At 39.3% G+C, this 27,192-nt stretch overlaps 1 protein-coding gene across 3 annotated transcripts in view; it reads left to right on the top strand.

Moving 5' to 3' along the window:
• Positions 1-1,485: 1,485 nt before the first annotated feature.
• dapk1 (death-associated protein kinase 1) overlaps positions 1,486-27,192 on the top strand; it is a 71,506-nt gene continuing 45,799 nt past the window's right edge. Inside the window, exons 1-3 of one of the 3 annotated variants that reach the window (XM_058375597.1) lie at positions 1,486-1,646; positions 2,231-2,358; positions 26,434-26,655. In XM_058375597.1, the coding sequence (XP_058231580.1) occupies positions 2,264-2,358; positions 26,434-26,655 (317 nt within the window). In that variant the 5' untranslated portion in view covers positions 1,486-1,646; positions 2,231-2,263. Of the gene's footprint in view, positions 1,647-1,983; positions 2,132-2,230; positions 2,359-26,433; positions 26,656-27,192 lie in introns of those variants that run through there. The other 2 variants (XM_058375595.1, XM_058375596.1) reach the window with 2 other exon arrangements.

Here is a 27,192-nt window from a genome sequence, read left to right as displayed (position 1 = left end):
AGGTTGTATAAGATTACAAAATGTGGAAAGGCTCAAAAGGACAACATTGTATTTGCTGATTATTTTATCCAAAGCTCCTTACAAGTGATCCAGAATTATAATCCAGTCATATAGCAGTTAAAGGGTACTAATGGGTCCAGCATGTGGCTCTCTGGTAATTCTGGGAATTGAATTTTCCTCTCAAGGGTTCTTCCTTCTGCCATCTCGAAGGTTTTTTTTTTCCTTTGCATCACTGTGCATTTGGCTTGGTCACTAGGGATATAAATCTACATACTCATTTCTGTAAAGCTGCTTTGGTGACTGTGTTTATTATTAAAAGCTCTATATGAATACAAGCGAAATGAACTGAAACAAACTGGCAACACTGGGTATGTTTACATGAGCTCATTTTCATCAGTCCAATTGAATTCAATCTGATTGTCAATTCTGAAAGAATGTACATTGCAATCATATTCAATTATTTGTTGACTTGACTTACAGTGAGTTTGTTACTGCATTCACACCACTGCGCACATGAAAATAGTTCATTTCAAGCATTTACTTTTCTATTTCTTCCTATGTACTTTCAGTATTATTTCACAGCTACACCACACCTTTCAATATGATCAAAATTTTATTCGGATCCAGCTAAATCTGTATTTACATGAATGTTTTTCAATCCCATTGACCTACCAAGTCATATATTACAAATGTATTATTCGGTTGCATGTAAACATACTGATTGTGTACATACAGGCATAACATTATGACCACTGAGAGGTGAAGTGAATAAGACTGATTATCTCCTCATCATGTTAGTGGGTGGGATATATTAGGCAGCAAATGAACATTTTTTCTCAAAGTTGATGTGTTAGAAGCAGGAAAAATGGGCAAGGGTAAAGATTTGATTGTGATGGCTAGACGACTGGATCAGTTCTTCTCCAAAACTGCAGCTCTTGTGGGGTGTTCCCGGTCTGCAGTGGTCAGTATCTATCAAAATCAGTCCAGTAAGTCCTGTAAGTTGGGCACCACCCTCGCTACTTACAAGATTTAAAGCAGGGGTGTCCAATCTTATCCAGAAAGGGCCGGTGTGGGTGCAGGTTTTCATTCCAACCACACAGGAGCTACACCTGATTCCAACTGGCTAATCAACTGATCTGGGCTTCCAGTAGACTCAGATGTGGCTTCTGCTCAGTTGGAATGAAAACCTGCACCCACACCGGCCCTTTGCGGATAAGATTGGACACCCCTGATTTAAAGGATCTGCTGCTAACATCTTGGTGCCCGATACCACAGCACACCTTCAGGGATCTAGCAGAGTCCATGCCTCGAATGGTCAGGGCTGTTACACAATATTAAGCAGGTGGTCAAAATGTTACCCCCGATCGGTGTCCACAAATACTGTATAAAGTGCACCTGTAGTCTGTTGTGACATGGTATGTAAAAGTATAATAAGGCACAATGGCGCCCCCTACAGGCCGAATGAACGTGTTTGGCTTTCACACAGCGCTCCCTGCTCAGGCGACGCCGCACACCTACATTGTTAGAAGCCTCCCATTTCCTTCAACATGCCATTTTCGTGTCTCTCTCGGACGGTATGCCGGTTTTAACGCATTGTCCCGGACTTTACTCGTTTTCTGCGCACTGACCACGGCGGAGGATCAGAGGTAATTTTTATGATGGGCTTTTATTGAGATGTAATGGAGCAGTGTTCCGGGTGAGCGTATCCTACTCCGCTCCTCGGTACTTAAGTGAAATGAAGAATACGGCTGCGTTTGTTTGCTTTACACTCAGCACAACACTGAGGACTGGAACTTGGGTTTTTATTAAAACCCAGTGTGAGATGCTTGTAAATGTAAATCCACTTCGTTCTTGAGATGGCACACTTGTGCGTGTCGTGGTTGATAATGTGGTAATGTTAAAGCCGCAGCTGTTTCTCTCTCTCTCTCTCTCTCTCTCTCTATATCTATCTATCTCGCGCACACACACATACACACACGTCTAATTCCGTGTTCGTCGTGTTCACTAGGCAACTGGAGCTTTAATGACCACAACACATCTTCACTAAACATCCCATCATTTGGCTTTTATTTGTCATTCTAGTGTATAGGAGTCGCGACAGCGTCGACAAAGATCTCCAAACCTTAAACAGGCCGGTGAAACGAATATATCATGCCAGAAATAAGAGAAGATACCTCCCTTCCTGGTTTCTTCTTAAATCCTACATTTCTTTTAATCTGTCCTCTTTTAGGTCGAATATGAGTAGGTTTCGATGTAAGCTATCATGAGGGTGCAGGTGATGGAAGCGCCCAGCACCATGACCGCCTTCAACCCGGAGAACGTGGAGGACCATTACGAGATTGGAGACGAGCTTGGAAGGTAAGGAATAATATTTCCTTTTTGTTTGTTTTTCTTTATTCTAAATGTTTATTGATGTATGTTAATATGTTTATAAATGGACGGTTTGTAATAGACCAGAGAGATTTTTTGTACTGTTGCCAATTTAATGAGGGTTTGAGGATCATGCTTGAAGCCAGACATGATGCTGGAAAATACAGTTACCTGTTCTTTCATGATAGCTTACATCCAAATATGCTCATATTAAAACAATGAGATAATGTAGAAGCTTGGAAGGGGGCATGGTGGTTTTGTGGTTCACACGTCTGCGGCACACCTCCGAGGTCGGGGTTCAGATCCCGCCTCCACCCCTGTTTGTGTGGAGTTTGCATGTTTTCATGTTTTGGGGGTTTCCTCTTTCCTCCAGTTTAAGGCTGATTTGCATCTCTAAATTTTTCTGTAGTGTGTGTATAGGCGTATGTGTGTGCGCACAGTGGACTGCCACCCTATCTAGCGTGCCAGTCCTCAAGTCCCCTGGGATCAGCCCCAGGTTTCCCCTGTGTTGGATAAGCAGTACAGTAAATGTATAGAGGTCTGTCTTTTCTGTGATGTATTTATTTAATATACCTTGATTAAGCATCACAATCAACTTCAACTAGGAGAATTTGGAAGACCGTTACAAGAAAAGGATCATGGTAGCTTCCTGTTTTTACCAGAAAAAATAGAAATCTAATTCTTTATATTTGAGCCTGGACTTTTTGGATGAATATGACCTCCTAATGTGAAGGAATAAGAAGGAACCTACACAATGAATAGAGAACTTGGAGGGAGAACCTTAGCTCTCAGTTTTAATTAGACCAGAGAGATACTTTTGCAACGTTGGAAACATTAGAAGGTTATGAAGTGTCATGTAATAGCCGGTGACTATGATAGTGTGATAGACATCTACCACATTTTATTAAACCGATCTCCGTTATATGTACTATTCCACAGCTGAGCACTATGCCATGAATTTTACTGGGTACACTTTACACTGGATTCACATGTTGAATCCTGTGATGATAACACTCATCAAATGGTTGTCATCAATTTGCACGGTCTGCTTCACATTCTCATTTGCTGTCATTTATATTATGGGTTTACTGTCTGGCCGTGTAACAAATAATCGGCTGCGAATTAGCTTCATTTGTTAAGGTGACCTCACTTCGGCCACCTGGTCATTGTGTTTGTTTAATCACGCTGGCTGTGTTTCTAGTGAAACCTTGTCGTGTGTGATTGGAGACGGGGGTAATGCTCTCCAGCTCAATATCACAAGCTTGTGCATTCTCACTCAACGCCAGGCATGTGGGTGGTGTTTGCTCAAGCCACATGAAGCTAGTCATGTCGTGGGCTGCAGCAAATTGGACTCTATATGTTTTAAAGAAATGGTTTGTGTACCAGCTCTCATGGAGCAACATATACGGTGTGGGAAATGCCCTACATTTTGATATCGTGTGGGATAAGTGGTGCTGTGCCACTAAGAGGATGCTCAGAGAATCAATCTCACTCTTTTCCTCTTCAAAGCTACAAAATACAAGATCATATCTATTCAGCTGAACTGATTTGTGTAATTGATTCAGTATTACTTTTATGATTGTCCTGTAAAAGTTATTGCATTGAACAGGTTCAGTAATGGGGTAAATACGGGACTGTATTTGATTACATCGGGGAGGCAATGATACGCATGCTTTCTTTCGCTATTTCACTCTCTCCTGTTTCTCTGTCAGAGCTAGCTCAAATGAACATTGATTACAAGCTTAAGGAATGCATTTCGTCCATTCCTGTCCATATACTATATATTATGTATCATAGGCGAGTGTTTTGGGCCTGTGCATGTTTTATAGTACAAAAGTATGGGTTTTTGGTATTAGATACTTTTTACTTTTCACATCTCTATATGCATTAAACTGTAGCAGCATGCTATTGATGTGCAAATCCTCAAACAGCGCTCAGATCTTAGTGCAGAATAATTTTTTTTAGCAATGAACACTTGTTAAGAACACTAAAAGCACTTGTTAAGATGATTATGCTCAGCCAGACATGATTTTGAGATCCCTTCAAAATTAGTAAGATCATCGACATTGTCCCAACAGGTTTGTCACCTTTCTTGTTGACCACCGGCCTCCAAAAAATAAAGAAATCTATGGAATCTTCCAGAAGTGGGCTAGTGATCAGAAGATTGTGGGTTTTACTCCCAAGCCTGAGATTTGCTGTTTGACATATAAGCAGTGCTGCCAAACCTGCATGGATTGGACTCACTTATAAGACGACTTGGATAAGTGTCTACCAACCGAAACCAAATCCCCGGCTCATAGGATTTAAACAAAAGTAATATTGCCAGTCTCTGCTCGCGGTTCAGCCTCAGTCTTCTGATTTGTCTTTAATGATAGCATCTGTATGCTATCTCATCTCCCCTCTCCATACAGAGCTGGAACCTTAACTAGCCTGAATCAGAGGTTCCAGGGTTGAACACACAGACCCATTTGATGGGCTTTAAGAGACTACAGCCTGGGTAATCTCTGAACGCTAAATAAGGAGTCTTTATTTTGCTGCTCAGTCTTTAATAGGCTCTACTCAGGGTGGGCCAGCTGTAGAAGAGTTGTAGAAGGGTTGGGACACCTCAGTTTGCAAGGGCTTTCATGGATATGGGCTGTGTTGCTACTTGGACACGATGCTGGGATTCACGACCAGCTTTTGGATGTCAAAGAAAGTTTTACTAGATTTTGTGATTACGCAAGAGGGCTTTTTGTCAATGTGTCAGTTTGATGAGTGCTTAATATTGACAAGATTGAATGTAGTACCTAACCGCTTCCCTTATTAGGGGGTATTGACCATATTACACAACAGAGGTCCTGTTTAAATGGCAACAAAAGAGAAGCAGAATGCGCTATACTAAAAGCAGTGAATCAATGTGGCTGGACGAGTTGGTAAACTGCCAAATTTCTCATTACAAGTTAATTCCACTCTCACCTACCGCTATTCGGCCAGAACACGCAGTTTAACATCAAGCACTTCGTAGTCTGGTTAAAATTCGTTGTGACAGGTTGCGGAATATGAAATAATAAATAATGGACAGTGTTTTGTTAAAGTTTCGTTTTGAATGCATTACAGCATATCAGCATTGTGGATTACGTAATTCAGACAAACGAGAGATGAAGAGAGAAAGCCCTGATAATACCAAATGCCGTCTTGTAACGACATGCAGAAAATCGAAAGATACCTGTGTTGGTGCAGGCTGGGAAACACCCATCCCCCTAAAACACATTCAGACCTATTGCATCATTCTGTTGTACTACAACTGATATATGAAGAGGATCTACACTGAAAAAACAAAGTGGTGTTAGTCAAAAATATTACATATGGTTTATATAAACATATTATGTTTTTCTATAAAGCATGATTTCATTGCTTATACTTAAATGAGTCAGAGTAATCAGTTACACTGTGAAGTCTCACAAGGTCATTGACACTGAATGGAGCTATAACTTAAGTCTTAACAGTGCAGTGGAAGCGTGTCTGTTGCCAAACATCAGCGTTGTGGGTTTTTCCGATTTTCAGGGCTTTGAAAACAAACGCATTTGAATCACGTTGGATGTACGAAATCTAATTATGTTAATGTTAATCAGTTCAATCACATGGAACCAATGTGCACATTTTAATTAAGTAAATTCAATGAGCTTATTTCAGGGCTGTAGATGGAAAGCTGGAAATGGTTCTTTTCTGTAAACTGGAGCGGATGCGGAGACTTTCTGTAAAATGTTTAACTGACCCGCAAGCGAAACATTGACAGAGGTCTCGGCTTCTAGTGTAAACAAACATCTCATGCCACCTTTGTCGTTTTCTTCAGTTTTAGACGAAATCTGTGGAATTTAGCACTCGGTTTGGTTGAATATTAGGCATTTTTGCATACAGTCAGATAAACTCTGAATCTGAATCATGTAGTCTGGCTATTAACTGGCATTTATCTAATGTTTCCATTAAGAGTTCATTCAGTGGATTTTTGCTCTTCCGACATCCGTGTATGTTTAACTGTGTGTTCTTGTGAGGCTGGGATGAAAAGAGTCAGAGAGAGAAATCATTTTCTTTTGAGACAATCTAGTGTGAAGGGTAAAGCGCCAAGCAGCCGAGCATGTCAAATACCAGAAAGAGAGGCTTCAGCCATCGTTTTTTTTTTATTATTATTATTATTATTTCTTACTGCTGTGTTGAGCTGTAGAGCCGGCGATATAATATTGATTTCACAACATATCACTTTGCAGTATGGGCAAATCATTATCATGGTCTCTGACTCCATAGTTATTCAGTTTAACAAGATTTATTTCTCAGAGTTTAGATAGCTTTCTTAAATGTGGTGCCTATTCTGTATTCAAATAATTTAAGAAATATTTTAGCTTTTTTTGCTGAGCTCAGTTCTCAAATATGATTGGTCCACTGGTGTTGATTTATTTATTTACTTATTTATTTTTTAACAGCCTGGTTCTGACAGTAGTTCCAGCTGTAATGTAAATGATTTATTTTAAGTTTATTTTAAGGCTTTTGAGGTTTGTATTAACACACTCGTCCTCTTGGATTATCGTTTCTATAGCAACAGTTCATTCACATAATATAAAGACAATAAAACAAAGCACTTTGTATAGTTGGTATTTTTGCTCAGAGAGATTTATTGAGTGTTTATGGAAGGAGTCTTCAGTGTCAGTGTGAGTGGTAAGTCTTCAGTAAAATGATAACAGGAGCTTATCCTGCAGGATTTCCATGACATTGAATGTAACTAGAAATGATTAAAAAGCACAGCTTGATTTCCATTAATTCAGTAGAAAATTAGTCATTGGCAAGTCTGTGGTGTAAGAGGAATAAAATGTGCTGAAAAGAATTGTCATATAATTGCACATTCCATCATGTTTTGTTCCTTACATATAATCACCACACACGCACACATACACACCCTTCACACTCAAGGAGCATAAAAAATTACATTTAACCATCATACTAACCAGCTAACCCAGGTTCTCCAACTTTGCATCCACTATTAACTAAAGCCCAAAGGCAAACGCAGCTTTGAAGCAACTAAACGCTGAGGAACAACCCCCCTGTTTTATAATCATCCGGTGATTTGTTCCAGGCTTGGGCTGTTTAGGTGTAAACTGACAGCCTAATCAAAAGGCCCAGACGCTGGCTATTGTGCCCAGCTCCAGTCTACTGTGATTAATGAAGAGCCTGGTCACAAAGGGATTGCCGTGAGCTTAGACACAGGAGACGCTGTATGAGAGTGTGTGTGTCTGTGTGTGTGTGTGTGTGTGTGAGAGTACACGGTGCATGTCGACTTCCTGCAATGAACCACGCTTAGCATAGATAAACATTATTGCTTAACATTTCTTAAATTGTCACAAATAAAGTGTGTGTGTTTATGGGTCACACATGCAGTCCAAGTGTGTCTTACGAGAAACGTGCATTGAGCTTAACCGAGCAGTTGAGAATCGCACGTTGGTCTTGTCAGTGTGGTTTATGACTCTGAGTTCCCTAAATGCAACGTTGTCGCCGCTTGTCATAAATCGATGCAATGTGTGATTCTACAGCCTGTTTTATAGCATCATCATCATCATCATGATCATCTAGTGCCCGCTACTTTAATGTCTCTTTTCCGTGGCATGATTGCAACATGTCACCCGTCAGCGTCTTTATAGCAAATTCACACTTTGTCAAACCTGAGCAGCAGGAAACGAGCGCATGCCCTCGGGACGTGACGGCGAGCGAGGAATCACGATTGCGTCTGCAACTGATAGCTCAAATGCAAGTGATGCGGTAGCCTGACCACAGGGATGGGAACAAACGTATTGATTTATTAACATTCAGTAACAGTTCAGCGTCTCACACAAGAGACTGATACCAGCAGTAATGCTGTTGCTAAGCTACAGTGGGAGTGATATAAAGTGGCAGGAATTCACACTCTTCTAACACAGGGCACGTTTTAGCTTATTAGAAGACTGTTTATGGGCTTAATTTTCATTTTGGTTGTAAGAATGCCTCTCAGCTATTATTATTAGCCTTAAGGTATTTTTTGTTGTTGTGTTCTAATAAATAAATAAATAAATAAAAAGGCTCATAGTTAAAGTAACAGTGACTCTACTGTTTTATCCAGTGTAGCAGTTAGTAAAGTAATATAGACTGGTTTGAGACACTTTTACACTAAACTATATTACACACAACACAAAGAGAAAGCCTGAATCATGGAAAGAATAAAAAATGCTTCGTTCACACTTGGCTTGAACGATATAATAATAATCCTTCTTCCTACATGAAGATTTTACATTCATACGTGAGATATCCAGTGACACATACCACTGATCATATTATTTTATAATCCCAGCAATAACCTCTGATTGCTCTAGTGCAAGTTAACACCCAGCGATGAGCCAACGAACATACGAAATTGGATTGATCTACGCAATGTTTTGAACATTCTGATATTAATAGACTCTTCCTGGAAGCCCCGCCCTCTTCCTCCAGCCCCATAGCATTGTGCTCTCGGTTTCTGTCAATTTTTGAGTTCATTGATAACATGAAGAAAAGTGTTAAGCCACCTCATCAGCTTCAGTGCACCTCGGCTTGGTACACAGCTTTGAATCTGTACTGGAGGGATGAACAGCATTCTTGCAAAAATATCTCCTCACTTGCTGTCATGACGATGATGACGATGACAATGATCTAGTGGCTGTGAAGACCATAGTAGACTTTTCATACTTAATTGGCTAAACCTTTGTGCCCTGACTGTGGGGGCGGAGTCATCCTAAAAGAGACTGAAAGAAGGATAAGGATAGAAATGTTTCATCATATAGAGATGTACAAGTCGCCCAAAACCATGCAAAATATTTCTGTCCTTTAATGTGTCTCACATATATATATATATATATATATATATAATGTGTGTATGAGAGAGAGAGAGAGAGAGAGAGAGAGAGATTTTTAAGGTATTGTAAAAGAACTTGGTTGAAATAGCACTGATTTTAAAGGCTACATGTTCTAACTGCATGATCTGTCATGTTTTGACAGTAAGCATGCAGGCCACCTTGAAACCAGGCGAATGTCAATTTCAGTCTCAGTGCTTGCCCTTTAAAGGCACCTTTAATGCTCCACCTCTTCTGCTGCTGCTTTAACCAGCCTTCTTACCCCAACTTTTTTTTTCTTTCTTTTTTTTTTTTTTTTTTTGCAATCGGTTCAGCTCATGCATCTGTGGCTCATCCCTGATTAGCCTCGCTCTCCCCAGCTCGCCTCGTGCTGATTGAAACGGCTGAGCACGAGACACACAACCTCATTTAAAAGCACAAAGCATCCACCAGTGCTCATTCTCTAATTAGTTTCACCAGTTTGATGAAGTTACAACCGGGATCCTGTGCTTTGTGGGGTGATTTATTTATTTTTCTTCTTTTTTTTCTTTTTCTCCACACATGGCTGACTCATTGCCTTTTTACATAATATGCCCTTTGTGGCCTTAAATCCTCAGGAAAAGAGCAAATTACATCCCATTTGCCATGTTGAAGGCCTCTTTCTGAGTAATCACAGTAAAAATAAAATATTGTACAGCTCCTTGTGACTGCTACGTCCTTTATCTCATTACTGTAATCCAGGGTTGCCAGATCTGTATTATAAAATGACCCAGTGATCAATATAACCCAACACTCTTCCACACCATACACAAATCCAACATCATGACTATAATACCTGATACAGAAATACTGGCTCAAATAAAGATGTTATTTGAGTCTTATTAGTTTGTGACTAGCTTTATTTCACTCTGACCCTTTCAGTGTTTACTGAAAACTACATGTCGTCGATGTGTGTAGTGCAGCAAGGTGGTGTGATGAGGAACTATTTGCTTAAGCTGTAGTTACAGTAATCAGGTTTATCTTTCCATCACAAGGCAGGTTAAGTATAAAACACGCACACAGTAACCAATGCTTTTGTTGTCCAATAGCCTTTCACACCAGGCAACTACATATAAAAAAAACACATTATTATATATCTGTTGGATAGGAAATGTACTCATCCTTATGGACTCCTGATTCATCCCCCTGTTACAGTAATGTCACATAGCTTATGTTCGGAACATTTCCAAGATTAATGTATCAGGGAATTCACTTTTTTACATAGAAATGTAATTTTACATCACTCGTTTCTGTAGCAATGAAAATGTTTCCCACAGGTATGTCAAAAAGTAATTTTTAGTAATTCTACTACCTACTTTCAAGAGTAAAACAAGAGCATATTTTATTAGGTCCATGTGGGTTTTTTTTTTCCCGTTTGGTATTTGTTTGTCTCAGCTCTTCTCTCACTCTCGTCTTGTGATGCTGATGATGCAGACTTAATTCAGAAGTGGGAAGTCCGATCTTAGAGCCATGTCATTTTATAAAATTGGGGAAAAAAAATATATAAGGATGTGTGTGTGTGTTTATGTAAAGTTGTAATAATATTTTATTTACAGTTTACTGTGTGAGTAGCCATTTTGACATGATAAACTCAACCTGAAAAAATGGAACATGTTACATACACTATATTGCCAAAAGTTTTGGGACACCCCTCCAAATCATTGAATTCAGGGGTTGGGCTCAGCCCCTTAGTTCCAGGGAAAGAAACTCTTAATGCTTCAGCATACCAAGACATTTTGGACAATTTCATGCTCCCAACTTTGTTTGGGGATGACCCCTTCCTGTTCCAACATGTCTGCACACCAGTGCACAAAGCAAGGTCCATAAAGACACGGATGAGCGAGTCCTCACCTCAACCTGATAGAACACCTTTGGGATGAATTACAGAGGAGACTGCGAGCCAGGTCTTTTTGTCCAACATCACAAATGCGCTTCTGGAGGAATGGTCAAAAATTCCCATAAACACACTGCTAAACAATGCGGAAAGCCTTCCCAGAAGAGTTGAAGCTGTTATAGATACAAAGGCCGGGCCAACTCCATATTAAATTCATGTGCATGTAAAGGCAGATGTCCCAGAACATTTCAAATCAATCAATCAAATCAAATCTCTTTGTCACATCATCAACAGCACAAGTGTAGACATGAGCGCTGATGGTAAGAAATAGCTGTAAGTATTAAATTTGCGTGTTTTTGGCATACGTGATAGAATAATGCAGAAGTAAAACTCGCAGACATTGCGAGATTGTGAGTTTTACTTCTCCATTACTCTTCCACGCATTAAATTATGTTAATGCTTAGTCATTTTATCTCATCAGCGTTAACAGTCTCGCAAGATTTCTGGATTCGATCCTGAGATCCTGTTAAGATAACACGGCTTGGTTTCATTCATGGCTTTGAAATTGTGTTAAATGTATAAAAAAAAAAATAATTAAGGAAATCCAGTGAACTTCAGTGTAGAGCTGAGCTTTCCAAACCTGGAATTTTGTATAAATGTTCCATTTTCTAAGGAACTGTGGGGAAATAGCATATATAAGTGGCTCTGAGGTCACTGTCTATAGGATTTGGGTAAAACAATTTAACGTAAATATGGGTTTTGTAGCTATAATTAATTAAACATATGTGAAATAAGCCTCTAGAAGAAAAAAAAACACTTGGCAGCTATTCAGATGTTACCCAATTCCACAGGAACAGCAAGCGCTTGACAAGTCAGCAAACAAAAGCACTGACATGCCACTTGTCATGAGAGGGTGTAAAGATGGCTTGGGTTTATCCACTCCAGTTCTACTCTATAGCTTCTAGCAGCCTGTTAACATATGAAATTGTGTGTTGCTGTAATGTATGCTTGAATTGGGAACGCAAGATTTGGAAAATCTGTTTACTGCAATACATGTAGATGGTTCTTTCGAAAGAGTATGACTGAAATCCATACACCGTGTTTACATCTGCCATGGTGTGTTTGGGATTCCGCCATCTGAAACCCCATCCGTTGGTTGTGGAAATAGTTCCTGACTATGCAGTGCAGCAGGCAGACTACTGCGGTGAGCACACTTATTACAGGCCTTTTGCATTAAGCACAGGTCAAGGGTTAATATAGCAAATTATGTGGAGCTCCTCTGTCTGAGGCTTGGCTGTGAGCAAAAAAATAAATAAAAATGTGCAGAGCTCTTTAAGTAGTTTCTTTGGCTGCAGTCGGGGGAGTTCTGATAAAGTGGTGCCAGGGGATTTTATTTGGAATTTCCTCTTTGCTTGTAAAGTGGTGTAAAAGGGAAAATAAATGCACACACACACACACACAGCCTTGAAAGTAGCGTTAGAGATCAACTCTTGCTGCTTGCCTGCATGCGTTTCTGGTAAATCCCAGCAAGATTTTGTCTTCAGCAAAAAAATAAAATAAAATGCTGTGTGTATGTGTGTGTGCTCCACCACACTACAGTTTCCTTGGTTACTCCAGAGCTGTTGCATAATGCGCGTGGCTTTGGCGCGCAGATTAGCCGGCTCAGGATCTGCTCTCCCTGAACCGTCCTCCCACACTCATTTTCCACTAATGAATCAAAATGACTCATGCAAATAAACCATTAATTCAGACCATGCATATCCAAAGAAGACCCCTGTACGGGACCTGAGGTCATTATTCTGAGGTGAGGAACTGAACCCAAAACCGTTTAATGAGAAATTGAGATGATTTGAGGTCTTCTTATGCCATCGTCAGGTATAATGAGTTGTATCTCATTATCAGTCCGATTTGATGTAAACACACACACCTTCTTTGTTTGAATTCTGCCCCAGGGCTTTTGTTAACATTGGATTTATTTATTTATTTTTTAATTGGATTGTTTTTACATTGCAGCAGTTTTCAAGCAGTCGTTTATACATGTAGGCGTCCTATGATTGCTCACGAATTAAGCTGGGGTACAAACAGCTTTGCCCCATTAGGACCTAATGCGTTATTTTGGGTGGTTTGTTTTGTTTGTTTTTTAGCTGCTCATCTGCGATTATTATCAGCAGCTCATGCTGTAAGAACAGTAGGAGTGTCTGTCAATAGTCCAGTGTTAGAACTGCTACATTATGCGGACAATACAGCGCTAGTGGGCTGCTAGGAGGGAAAAGGGAAAGACTTGCTCTCTCTCTCTGATGTTCTCTCTTTGCCATAAGGCTGGATTTGTTACACTTGTGTACTAAAGAATATCCTCTGTTCAGAATGATAGGCATTTACTAAAGCCTTACTTAAAGGAGGGTGGTCCTCCTTTAAAATTCCGCTATAATACAAATCACAGACAGTTCATAATGCAGTACTACACTGTCTGGACTTTTTAATAGGAACACCCTTGTCCTTGCTTATATAGGCAGTGGTTCAGCCAGTCATGGAAGCAGCCATACAATACAATTCTACAGATACTTCCACTGTGACTGTGGCATGGTTATTTGGTGTCACATGGTCTGGTCTGGTTTCAGAAACTGATGATGTTTTAGGATTTTTAACACACTTCAGTCTTCAGAGTTTTTACATAATGGTGGGAAAATCACAAAACATCTAGTTGCAGCTACTGTAACTCAAATATCTACCCTATACAAGCATGGTGAGCAGAAAAGCATCTCTGAATGCATGACACATTGCACCTTGAAGCACATGGAGTACAACAGCACAAGCTAATCCAGGCAAATGATAAGATGCAAGATTTGACATGTTGCAGTTTATTACTTAGGGAGGAATAAAGACATACACGAGAGAGAGAGATTCAGTATCAAAGAATACATTAAGAGTCTGATTTAGATAGAGAAAGAAAGCATGACAAATTTCAAGGCAGAAAGACATCAAAAGTATATGCAAAACACAGTGCTAGTTCAATAGTACAAGCTAATTTAACTACTAAAACAAACAGTTAGCTAAGCTGTCTCGCTAACAAAAACATGGAACCGGTGAAATACAACAATGTATGGAAATGTTTTATAGGTTAAATGTTTACATTGACAAGTTTGCAAAAAATATGTGAGTTGTAGACCAGTAACGGAGCCAAATATGGTTAGCATCAGAACCAGGATTAAAAGCATTTTGAATGCAAGCTAGCACAGTGCACAAAGCATACGGTGTCTAGGCTTTCCACAACGGCTTAAAATTGTTCATAATAATAAAGCTAATATAAAGAAAATCTATATTTGACCTTATTAAGAAATCAGAATGAGTGATATTCCTGTAATCTACAGAGTACACTCTTAGAAAATAAGGATTCTTTAGTTTGGTCTTCTGTGGGAACCTTCTAAAAGATAGGTATATAATTCTAGTACCATCTACTATTGAATAAACCTTCTCTTCTGTACATTTCTTGTAACTGGACTGCACGTCCACCAGCATGTGTACAGAACCATGATTCACTTGGCAGGAAAGAGGACCAAGACCCCCGATTGGTCTGGTGGACGAGGTTCCAGTTATTTTTGGTATGCACATGGAGCATGGAGTGTTTACACCAGCTGGAAAGAAATGGCCTGATGAAACTGGCGAGCATCAGAATAATCACATGTGAAGGAAACCCGAGATTCTGCATTGAGTTAATATAGCAGGTATTGGTGCGATTGGATAGTTAGTGTAAGAATCACTAGCTAAGATTGTTCTTAGAGATCTGTATTAAATGATGATAGCTGATGATGGGTGTATGGATGCCAACAAAGCTCGCAGTTAGTGAAACTGGTAAAATTGGCACTTTATTTTGAACAGTCAGAACCATCTGAGTGGACAGAAGATCATTGTTGATTTAGCTTAAAAATCTAAAAGCTTAAAACTGTCAATTTGCCAGTTGTTTCCAATAGGCTTGTGTCCATTCCAGTAAAATTGCATTTAACTGAAGAGAACAAATGGTGCTTTTAAAACAAGCCTTCACTGGATTGTTACCATGCTTAGGCCTCATTCTTTAGAACATTCCTCATAGTTCCTCATCATATTAAATCTAAAAGTCCCTTACTAGATTACTCTCTGCAACAGTTGTGTGCATCTGATTTAAGGCCATTGAAGTGAAAAAGACTAAATACCATGAATGGGATCTTAAAGTAAATCGGTCTCCTCCAAATCAAAAGGTCCAACTTTAACTGAATCAGTATATGGGGAAAAACCTAATTGTTGAATGAGAGATCAGATTAGTTTGCAGCTCTTAAGGGAATGGAGAAAGCCGGAGCCTGCAATCTCCCGGCTGTTGGAATCACTCCGCCGAGTCTGACCGTGAAAATCATTCCATTTTACAGTTTTGCACATTGATGCCAAGTGAAAAAGAAAAGCAGTGCGAGAACTTGAAACTTTTTTTTTTTTTAACGTCATAAGCCTCCATTTTTATGATGATTTTGTCGATTCCACTCTTAGATCTGAAGGACTATCTTTCAGGAAAAAACTTTTAAATATGACATTTTCTGTAGATTGTAACGTATGTCTGTATAAATAAATGTGGAAATTGTTTTTAGCCTTTTTTCCGATGCAGACTGTCTTTGATATGGTGACTAAAACCATTTAAGTGGGCAATTGTGTTCATTTTGAGCTTATTAACTTATTTTGGCACAAATAAAATTAGCCCCTGTAACACTTCTATCATTAAATCTAACATTCAGACTAAGAAAACTTAAGAAATATTTTAACCCCCCAAATATTTCATAGGGGTGAATGTGTCCAGGTAACAGGGCTAAATGAAGGTACAACTGAAACTCAAAGTTTTCATAACCTGTAATGGATGACTCATTGAGAAGGATGTTTCAAGTAGATGTTAGATGGATATAATGTGTAGTTATAGTGGGTTGGGACTGGGGGGGAAAAACTCTTCCTATCTACTGTACTGAGGTTTAATTAAAGGTTTCAGGTATTAATCTGCACACAGGTTGCTGTGAATGACATGTTAGAAGTGTTTAAAATGTCTCATACCTTTCACATATATAGATCTATTTGCAAATGACACGCTGATCATGGAATCATGCAGATAATCATCTAGCTCTGGTTAATATTGTTTCATGTAAGGTATTTACCTCATGGAGGTTTCTAGCCCTCTAGCTGTTTTTTTATGTGTCAATCTCAAATTAAAATATGCTTAATACAGTTTTGGAAATAGTACAAGCAAGGACATGTTTTTTGGGCAAATTTTGTTAATCAGTTATGAGAAATCTGAGACTCTGTAGCGTAGAGGTCGAGCAGCTAACAAATTTAGTAATGATCGTATCACTACTGCTTTATGGAGATGAAATGTTTGGATTTTATTAATTCAAGTGACAGAGCAGCTCAGTAAGAGGATTAATATCAATGAAAATGAAAAAAAAAAAAAACTTAATTGATAAAAAAATAGTATAGGATAAATGGAGATTAGAAAAATAATAGAAACAATAAATTACATTACAACTTAATTACAACTAGGGCGGAGTCCTAGTCTGTTGTTTTTCTCATAAAACACTGCTTTGTGCCTAATGATGTTAGTGTACATTTTATGTTGTTGAATTTATTTATTTATTTTTTTCAACGCAAAGATTCTTAGCTTTCCTTTGGCAAATCTGTAAGCAGGCTGATATGCTGGAATATTTTTTTTATTTTTGTGCATTTGTCTCCTGTATTATTTAAAGTCATACTAGCAGCCCAGACATGTGATATGATGTCAGCAGAATGGTGTGAGCAGAAAGGCAGGAGGTCTTGTTGTGAGACAGAAATCACAAATGTCCTGGTTGTTCACTGTGTACACACCGAAACACACTTCTCTCAATTCACCCCGCTATCTGAGCAACATTTATTTTTTGCTGATGATGATGCAGCAACATCAACTGTCATCTTCTGCGAAGCCTGTAATAACCTGCGTTGTTAATTTAGACATAAAAGATATAAAGTTCTCACACTTCCTTTTTAATATTTAAAAAGGATCGCCTGGAAATCGATAAACCAGTCATGCTGAGCATCTGCTCTGTTGTTTTCAGCTTCCTCCCTGTAGTTAATTCACTTGTCAGTCAAGGAACGAAGCCTTTTTTGTACATGGAGGAAGATTTGAGACAGACCCTGTCTCTAAGAAACTCGCAGAGAGTAGTTTGGCAGGGGAAATCATTTATTTGAGCCTTTCCACGGCTTTCTGTTCTTTCTCTTTTTATTTAATTAACAGTTGGACAAAATAATGGCTCTGAGAAATGTGAAGACGGTAACAATGTTGTCGAAAAAGGGCAGCAATACCAGGTGTTTCCTTTCCCTAAGCATTAAGAAACGTGAGGTTTTAACTAAACAGAAGAAGCTACATCAGTTGATGTAAACCACAAACCTTGGGTGTATAGCTGTTTCGGATGTGACGGCTGGGAGGGGCTGGTGTTGTGTTGACTACGCTGGCACCCCACTGAGGAAACATGATGGGGCAATGGCAGCCCAACACAAAAGCAGCTTTGTCATTAAACTCCAGGGGTCAAAAACCCAAGCGATGTGATTTTATACAAGATTTTAAGGGGTTTAATCACAGTCCTGAAATGTAATATCATTAACAAGGAGAAGTGTATGTTCTCTATTCTGTGAAGCTGACAGGACAGTGGATACAGCAAGAACAATGTTCTACAAACAATAGCTTGACAAGAAAACATTGAAAATCCAATCTTTTGTTCATACATCTGGTGCCTGCCTGACTCGGGAAATGTTTCTCATGTGCCTTTAATATCAAAAATCTGTCACTGAAACTAGCCTGTGTTTTAATAGGAATCTGCATCTCCATGTTTCATGAAGGTTTACTACACACCTTTGTTCCATGGTGTATCCGTTTGATATGTTATCTGTAGCCGGCGTGAAAGGGGAGCCTTTGTGATCTCCCAAGCTTTAGTCCCACGGTTGCTTTTCTATGCTCACGTGACCCTAGCTTGGCCCCAAGTGAAGTAAAGTAGAACGTCTACCAACAACATGAGAATAAACATGTTATGTACCAGGTACAATGGGAAATTTAGACTGAATGTGTAGCATGCAATAGCCAGTGTTGCTGGTGTCAGACAGGCTGCTTGGGGAATTTTAAAAATAGGATTTTCATCAACACTGGGCAGATTAGAAAATAGATCAGGAGATGTTTTTCTAAGCTTCAGCTGCTTGTTTTCTGTGAACCTGTGCCCAGTGTTGCCTCAGATTCCTCTTCTTGGCTTATAGGAGCCTGCTGTTGTTGTTCATCTGCCTTAAGGTTTGACGTGTTGTGCATTTTGAGATGCGTTTCTGCGCATCACAGCTGCAAACAGTGCTTACTAAAGCCTTCCAATAGGCTCAGAGCAATCTGATCATTGTCCTCTTGCCCTCAGAACTGACACAGACGGGATTTTTTGTATTTTTCCACCAGTCTGCATAAGAGATTTTGAGATTCTACATTCGGCAGTTTGTGAAGTCTTTTGCACCACTGACCCTACCATTGTCGGTCACTGAGATCACGTTTTTCCCCCATTTTAATTTTGAATATATACATGAACCAAAGCTCTTGATTTGTATCTGGATGATGTAAATGCCCTGCGCAGCTACCGTGTAACTGAAAGACTAAGCAGTTGTACGGTTCTTGATAAAGTATTCAGTGAATAAGTGTAATCTATCTTTCCAACAAGCATTCTCTGAGTAGTTTAAGTAATCAGGCAGATGCTTTATACAGTCAGACAGGACTTATCAGGCAGACAGTCTTTATAACTGTATGGTTCAAAATCCATTTCCTGTTCATGATTAGTTTTTTGTATCAGTCTTTCATCATACCATTACAGATTATGTACTGAGAAAATTAATTCCAGGAACCAGTAGTGTAAAATGCCACCTGAAGATGACCTGTACAGCGAATTGGCTCTTTCTGTGCAAGTCGTTCCATTTTCAGTGTCTGCTCTTGGCTCCCGGTGAGTAATCTTTAATCTGCAGCCAGCATTTCCATAGCACAGGAGTGGCCAGCACTGCGCTTTGTGGTCATGACTCATTGACACTGTGTGCAGAAATCAGTGTGTGTTCTGAAGCGTTCATCCCTTATACTTGGTCTCAAATGATAGCAGGATTGAGGCTAAAGATTAGACCGACGATTATCTTGTATTCTTCAATCCCAGTGTTGTGCAACTGGAATCCTTGAGACCTGGACCAAGATCAGCATGGGACTCTTCAAAGTCATGTCCTTGTGTTTTGTTTTGTTTTTTTCCATGCAGTAGTCTGTGAAACATGGTACAAATTCTGTGAGTCAGTTAGTGTCAGCTGCTTTTGGGGTTTTTTTTCATTATAGTAAGAGATCTGGTTATGAAGTCAAATGTCCTTATGTGAAATATTATATTACCTCCTGAAGCATGTACGAATTTTGTGTGTAATCATTTTCATCGTGTTATAACCGTTTAATGTCTTTGTGTGTGGAGTGGATGTGTTGTTTCCATCTGGAAGTAAATAAATGTCCAGTCTTCGCAGGAGTCTATGAGCAGATATGCCACAAGGCACTGTGCACTGCATTTCAGGTGATCCGCAGCAAAGCTCTGAATACTAATGCTTCACTATGGAGATGAAGGGAAAATTGGTAGAGAACACAGGAAGGGGATCACTGCTAGCCTCTAGAGGAGAAAATCATTCCTCTACTTCACATCAAACAGCCACATTTGACCAAGTCCTGCTCATTAGAGTTTCTGTACAAATTGCCATATGACATGGCCGAGTTGGTGCTTGGGCTTTGGAAGAATGATATTCAAATCCAGCCTGAAGGGCAAACCAGGGCAAAGCTGCTTCAGACATGATATATCTCCTCTGGATTAGTATTCAGAGCACCCAGCTCTTCTCCTTTCAGTTGACTCTGCGTATATTTATCAAAAGACATAAAACATTAGACAACGTTTGGCAATAATCAATGCATAACGTGCATTTATGTAGACTTTGATGAAATGGAAAAACTTCAAATCTACATGAGCTGGTTATTAATCAGATTCTTTTCTAAATATATAATGTATGAATATACATCTTTAGTTATATTGCAACTACAGATTAGGGTTGGGCCAGATATCAGTATAACATCACGATACATTTATTTTTATTTATTTTTTAAGCATTGGTGCTTTTTATATCTTGAGTGTCGCTTATTATAAACTTTAATTGACTGAAATTATTATTAAAACTAGTTTTAGAACATTTTTTTTTAAATTTGTGTAAATGTTGGACATACACAATATATCTGAAATCATATGCTTGTTAGTAACCAAATTATGTATCATATTTTAATGTCTTCAAGTTTTGTTGGCATGTTGCCCATCCGAACTGAAGATTCATCAGTTATCAGTATTATCAGGCTCATGCTGGTTTGAAACATTGGATTGGTATTGGATTAGACATTTTACAGTCCAGTCTAGAGATATATGTAATGCATGCGCTGCTGACTAAGACAACATTTTGCATCTTGCATTTAACACTAACTTATCTTTGAGCCTGTTATGTCATCATGCCTGTTTTAGGGCAAATGCTGCTCAAAGAGAGTGGGTGTGGTTAGTAGGATAGGTGTGATTAATGGGGGGTTGTAACCCTAACCGTAATTGATTTTTTAACAAGTTTTTTTATAAACTCGCATATAAAGCAATACATGATGTAAAATTCTAATTTTTTAAAATGATTGCCTTTACAGAAAAAAAACATTTCAAAGTGTCTGCGGTGTTTCCTGTTCCTGAGGCAGCTCCTTCTCCTTATCTGCTTATGTTTGCGCCTATCCCCAGACGTCCAAAAAGCAAGGCTAATGATATACATGCAGCTAGAAATCCAGTTATTGCTCACTATCAATGTCAGTTATGCAAACTGATAAAGCCTCCGGGAAAATAAAAAGCGGAGGGTTCTTTTATCTTTAACATCACCCTTCCTTAATCTACTCTTTTTCTTTTTCTCTTTGCTTTTTCGCTAGATGAGATATTTTTATACACGGTGTTTATTCTTCATGACAGTAACTTTTAATTTTTTATAAATTTAGACTCTGTAAGCTTGCTTTTGTTGCAGCAGGATAAAAGTTTAACTCTGATGTAATAATGAACTGAACTTGAAGTTAAAGGAAACCAATGATAACAGATATAGACTGGCTGGAGTGTGTTCAGAAATGGAAAAGGTTTGCTTGACGACGTAAGTTATGCTACATACCATCTTACCACTAGTTAGATGTTTCGTACCAGCTCTCGTACCTGCACTACGAGAATGTCATTAGATACGGTTTCCTGTACAATAAATACCAGTGCAGATAATAAAGCTATAAATACTTTAGCTCCTGTAGCTTGTGATCCAAACACATAAACTCAACATCCTTAACTCACCTACGCCCTGCACCCGCTGCTGTTTAATGCAAATCTGTCAAAGGTCACCCTGCTTGAGGAGCATCTCAAGTAGCCTACCTAAAAGTACACAGAAAGCAGCAGTGCAGAGGAGAATAGGGTGTTGACGTCCCCTGCTTCCAGCCCTCCCCCATGGTCCAGCTCAAGTTTCCCATTCAGACGAAGTGGGCAAAAGTTGGTAGCCCCATCCCAAAAATGAACAAAGGACAACACAGTTCTGCGGTAGTTAAAATCTCCTCCTGGGTCTCCCACGTTCCCGAGTCCATGAGTCAAGGTGAAATAATTTACTTGAAAACTAATTAAATCATTAATCGTAGTTAAATGTTTTGCCCAATTGACTTTAACTCAGTACGGCCTCTTCAGGGAATCCCACGGGTATCATTAGCAAGAAGGATTTTCTGCTCGTGTATATGGGATGAATGTGTGTCAGCTAACTCTTTGTGTCAGAAAAGCTTACCTGACCAGCAGGACGTTATCAACTATAACTGTCTCAGATTCTCAGCACGGACAGCCTAGGCCAAGATACCTCCACAGGGAATCACTGTCATTTGGACTGCTGCCGGTTAGGCATCCCTAATAACATCTAAGAGTGTTTTGTTGCCCTGATTGTAGGTGTTCTACTTTCTGCTTAGTATTACTCATCACTTTTTCAACACCATCACAAATCTCACAAACACTAGAGGTTTTCTAATCGTTGATTCAGTAATTCTTGGCTTTAAGAAGTTGCTTATGTTTTCAGAGAGTTTCAGGGTTTTCATATTGATATATTTTCCAGCTCAGATCTAACACAAATGCATTGGAGCTTGTTCTCAATTGACACAGTCCTGGTTAAAGTTGAACGAGGCAGAGGTGAGCAGCTTGTGCAAGGAGAAAGAATTTCAGGCCCTCGACTTCAGGCATATAATTAACCACTTTTTCTGTGTGAAAGTTATGTCTCTGTGTTTGGTGCTGTGACCTTGCCATCATTATATCCTAATTTTTAAGCACTGGGGTTAGGAGGGTGTTAAACACATAAAAAAAAAACTCCATGGACAACAACGTGCAGCAGTATTGTGGTCATCTGCTTACAAGTTTACTTCTCCAGTAACTTCTCAAATACAGCTACAGTAAATATCTTGATCAAAATGCTCCATGCAGGCCAAACACTCATTCCAGGCAGTAGGTGTTTGGTTAATTCAATAATTTCCCAAAAAAAAATTCAAAATAATGTACAGAATACTGCCTCCCCCCCCCCCCCAACTCACTGCTGGTTTTAGATTACCACAGGGTTTTTACAGTATTCGAGTAGAAGTGGAAACTGCTATAGCATTATTGTGCATGTGGTTAGAGAGATCTGGACAATAATGCTCTGACAACAGCAGCTTGCTTCTGGAGTCCTGATAAACAGCAACTTTTAACACTAACAATCTGAACTTGGAACAGAGTGTGTTCCATTTATTTATGTATTTTTGGTCAACATATCATTTCAATGTTAGTATCAAAGTAGTCCTACTACTAAATTGTGCCCTTCTGCTTTTTGGCATTATTGCATCAATGCTGTGATTTTTTACGCTACAGGATTGCACAAATTTAGGACGAGCTTCCTTATGATTGCACTGCACAAAGCTTGAAGTGAGGCTCTCACTTCAGTATTGTTGGTCATAAGATGCAGAAAATATACTGAATGTAAATGTTCAACTCCAACTTGTAACACATAGCGGCTTTAAAAGGATTGCAGAATGTAAAACTTGTAAGTTTCACAATTTGTTATAAATACAAGGCTTGCAATATATTAACATTAGGAATAGTTTTGGAGCAGCAGGGATAAGGCTATGTTTAACCCCAGGAGACGCATTGAAGGTGGATGTGTACCAGTCTCAGTCTCGCCTTGATGATGCGCTTGTAGATTTGTACAGAACTCCCATAGCGCCCAGGCTGGAGAGCACTTTCACCAGACGAGGCCTTTGAACATCCGTCGTGTTTAACGAGCCTCTTCATCACCATGGAGTTTCAAATCTTAGGCGCACAAGAGCCTTGTCACACTGACGTCTTGATATGTTTGCGCCATCTCCTTTTCAGATAAAACCTGGATGGCTCTCAAGAGGGCACCGCTTCCCTAACGGGCCGATTCGCTTGAAGGGAAGACCGCGTCATCTTCTTTGTCAGGTGGTTGCTGGGCCGCTGGTGATGCTAGTTTGCAATTCACGGTGTACAGCAGGGGTTGGCAGCAATTTGCAGTACGAAGTGGACTGAGGAAGCAATCCCTCCTTTTTCCTTTCAGTGTTACTAGTACCATGGAAACTGGCACGGCTGAGGAAGCCTTGATCCTCTCGTTTAAGGGTGTCACTGACAAAAGCATTCAGCCGTGTCCTCCTGCCAAAAGCCAAGCTGGGAAGGTCATGAGGATGTGTGTGTGAGAGAGAAAGAGAGAAAGAGTTTCCTCCATGTAATTATTAAGCAATAAACTTGCAACTCAAATGGACAAACTGTGAACCAGTTACCATTAACGAATTCTCGGCCATGACAAAACAACATAAAACAGTCCTCCCAAATGATTTTGTTTATACTCTTTCATCAAATAAGCTAATGCATACTTTCAAATATAAATAAATAGAATGCTTAAAGAATATTCAAGAAGTATAAGAGAAGCTCAAGAAATCCAGCTTGAGAATACAAATTACAGAGGCTTTTGTCTTGCACCGTTCTATTCAAGCTAAATAATTATGTACCAACATTGTTATTAACTAAATTTTTTCATGTTTCTGCACAAATCCGTAGTTGAGGAAAATCTGACTACCATCAACAACCATAAACAAGGCAGACCAAAACACTCGCTTAAGTTACCCCTTAGATACCTCTGATAATTGATCAGTCTCTAGTTTTTAACTCCCTTTTTCTACCATCTGATTAAATCATGTCTTAATTACATTCTTCTGAAATAAAAAACATTGCATGTTAATGCCACTTTTGTTGCATCACTAATAAATGATGAATGACAGACCAGAGCATTCTTAGTTTAGTTTAGTGTGTGATCTGGTTCTGTTTGTACCAGATCACACACTAAACTCTGCGGTCTCAGTAAACAATGGCAAGTTTCCTACTGCTCCAGAGAGTGAGTCAACACCTTTTTATTTACTTTTTATTTACTTTATTTACTCAGCAAGGCGAGATATTGGACTGGAGCATTTTAGGAAACACTTTTCACCTGGCATTAACACCAGTTTGTGTTGTCTTAAAGGTGTGAAACATGGGTCAGGAAAAGAAATCTGTGAACATCTGGAGAAATGGGAAACTATATCTTATTACTCATAGCAGCTATAAACGGTCAATCCTTCCCTTTCCCTTGAAGTTATTAAGATAGAAATATGCATCTTGTTACCAAGTAGTCTTCCATGTGAAGGAACAGCTTTACTTTTACTATTAACCTTGACACTAGAGACTCCTTCTGTAAATGTTAAATAAACATCTCCTACACTACATAGCCAAATGTTTACGGTGTTTGTTGAACATATCATTCGAGATTTGGTCCCTCTTTGCTTCCCACTCTTCTGGGTAGGCTTTCCATTAGATTTTGGAGTGTTGCTGTAGGGATTTGTGTTTATTCAGCCACAAGAGCATTAGTAATGTCAGGCACTGATTTTAGGCGAGAAGGCCTGGGGTTCAGTCGCAGATCCCGAAGGTGATCAGTGGGGTTGAAATCACAGCTCTGTGCAGATCACTTGAGTTCTTCTACCCCAAATTTGGCAAACTGTGTCTACATGGAGTGCACAGGTGCATTGTCATGCTAGAACAGGTTCCAGTGAAGAGGAATTGTAATGCTACACCACAGAGAGACAGTTGCATGTATCCGATATAAAAGGTATGGATGTTATGGTCAGGTCTCTACAACTAGTCAGTTTTCTAATTAAACATGAGTTTGAATACATTTATCATTAGTAGCTTGGATTATACAGAGATTTATGTGGAAATCCCAATGACTGCAGAAATAATTAAGCATTCAAGTGATCACATTAATGAACTACTGTTATAGAAAATTAAACTTTTTGCTCTACTTAAGACTAATATCTCAAAATTAAGTATTCCAGTCAGATAATATAACGACCCCCAGGTTCTGTGTAGCAAGTCTTTCATAAAACATTGATTTGCCTCCTTAGGGCCAAGATAAAAATGCAAATGTGCTGTCTTTATCTCCTGTGGGTCTTTTTGGTGCTTGGGTGACAAAAGGTGGAGCCCAGTTGAATGGAGGTCATTAACATGAGAAAGCTCTAGTGAAAGGACGATCTTCCTTCCCCACATTGTTCTAAAATGTTCCTTTTCCCAAGGCAATTTTTTTTACTTCTGCAAAAAACAAAAATAGTCCATATTTGGGGGTCTTTGATGCAGCCGTTCAACAAATATATACCGCATAGAATTTGTATAGAAAATACATAGGTTATAGATTCTAGTTTTTCATGTATTAAATCAAGGCCCTGATTAAACCAGTGAATTGTGTCCTGTTCTAGCAGTGGAGTTGAGATTAGCAGCATGCCTGGTTTTTACACGATGTCTTCTCGACTCGGTTTACTGTGAGCTTCTGGCATCACCGATACGTCTTGGAAACTGTTCACAGTCTGCATCGTGACTGAGAGGAGCTGTGAATGTGGTAGAATAGGACTGTGAAGTACTGCAGTCTGAGAACATGGCTCAAAAATGCAAGATATAAAAAGCCTGTTCCCAGTTTGAAGATATTCTGTAGTTATCTCAACCCTGGCTTTATGACATTACACATAATTAAGCTGATGCTTCTATTACAGACCATAATGGTGTGTTAATAAGACTTGAGTACACTTTGCTCTAATCATGATGAAGGTTTTCAGTTATTTTCTTTTAAGCCAGTACATTGACTTAACCACAAATCGCTTGTTCTGTTCTTCTCCAGTGGTCAGTTTGCCGTGGTGAGGAAATGTCGTAATAAGAACACAGGACAGGCGTATGCCGCAAAGTTCATCAAGAAGCGTCGGAGCAAATCGAGTCGGCGTGGGGTGTCTAAGGACGACATCGAGAGGGAAGTGAGCATCCTGAAGCAAATCCAGCATCCCAATGTCATCACTCTGCACGACGTGTTCGAAAACAAGAACGAGGTCATCCTCATTCTCGAGCTGTGAGTATAAGACAATTCTTTCATGACTTGAAAGAATGCAGACAAAAACAAGATTTGTAAATGAATTTGCAGGATGTTAGCATTTTATACGCAGAAATGGCAAATGAGATGAGCATGTGCTCTGATTCTTGACAACTTTTGTGGAAAAACTGAGGGGAACTGTTAGTTGTGGTGTTTTCTTTTTATGCCAGATGCTGTATTGTTTCTCCACACCAGATGTTTTTATTGTTTAAAAGTAAAAAGGGCTCTTGTGCAGCTGTCAGAAGTACGTACACTTTAGCCACTCAGCCACAGCACAGCCATTCATGAAGCAAACCTCTAATACAATCAGTCCGTTACATTGGCCTTAAGGCAAACACGTCACGTGGCTTTTTAGGAACCAGTTCCTCAAGTGCAGAACCGGCCTGGCCTGTTTCTCCAGTCACATGCATACAGTCTTTTAGCAGCACAGGAGGACTAGAAAAGAAAATCTTTCATGTCTGTTACATTTCGCCTAGATCGCTCCACAAAGACGAACGGCTAAATTACATTTCACTG

This window comes from Hemibagrus wyckioides, linkage group LG22 (assembly GCF_019097595.1).
Source record: "Hemibagrus wyckioides isolate EC202008001 linkage group LG22, SWU_Hwy_1.0, whole genome shotgun sequence".
NCBI lineage: Eukaryota > Metazoa > Chordata > Actinopteri > Siluriformes > Bagridae > Hemibagrus > Hemibagrus wyckioides.
Note: the sequence above shows the minus strand (reverse complement) of the source record. Positions and strands in the feature narration are given on the sequence as shown.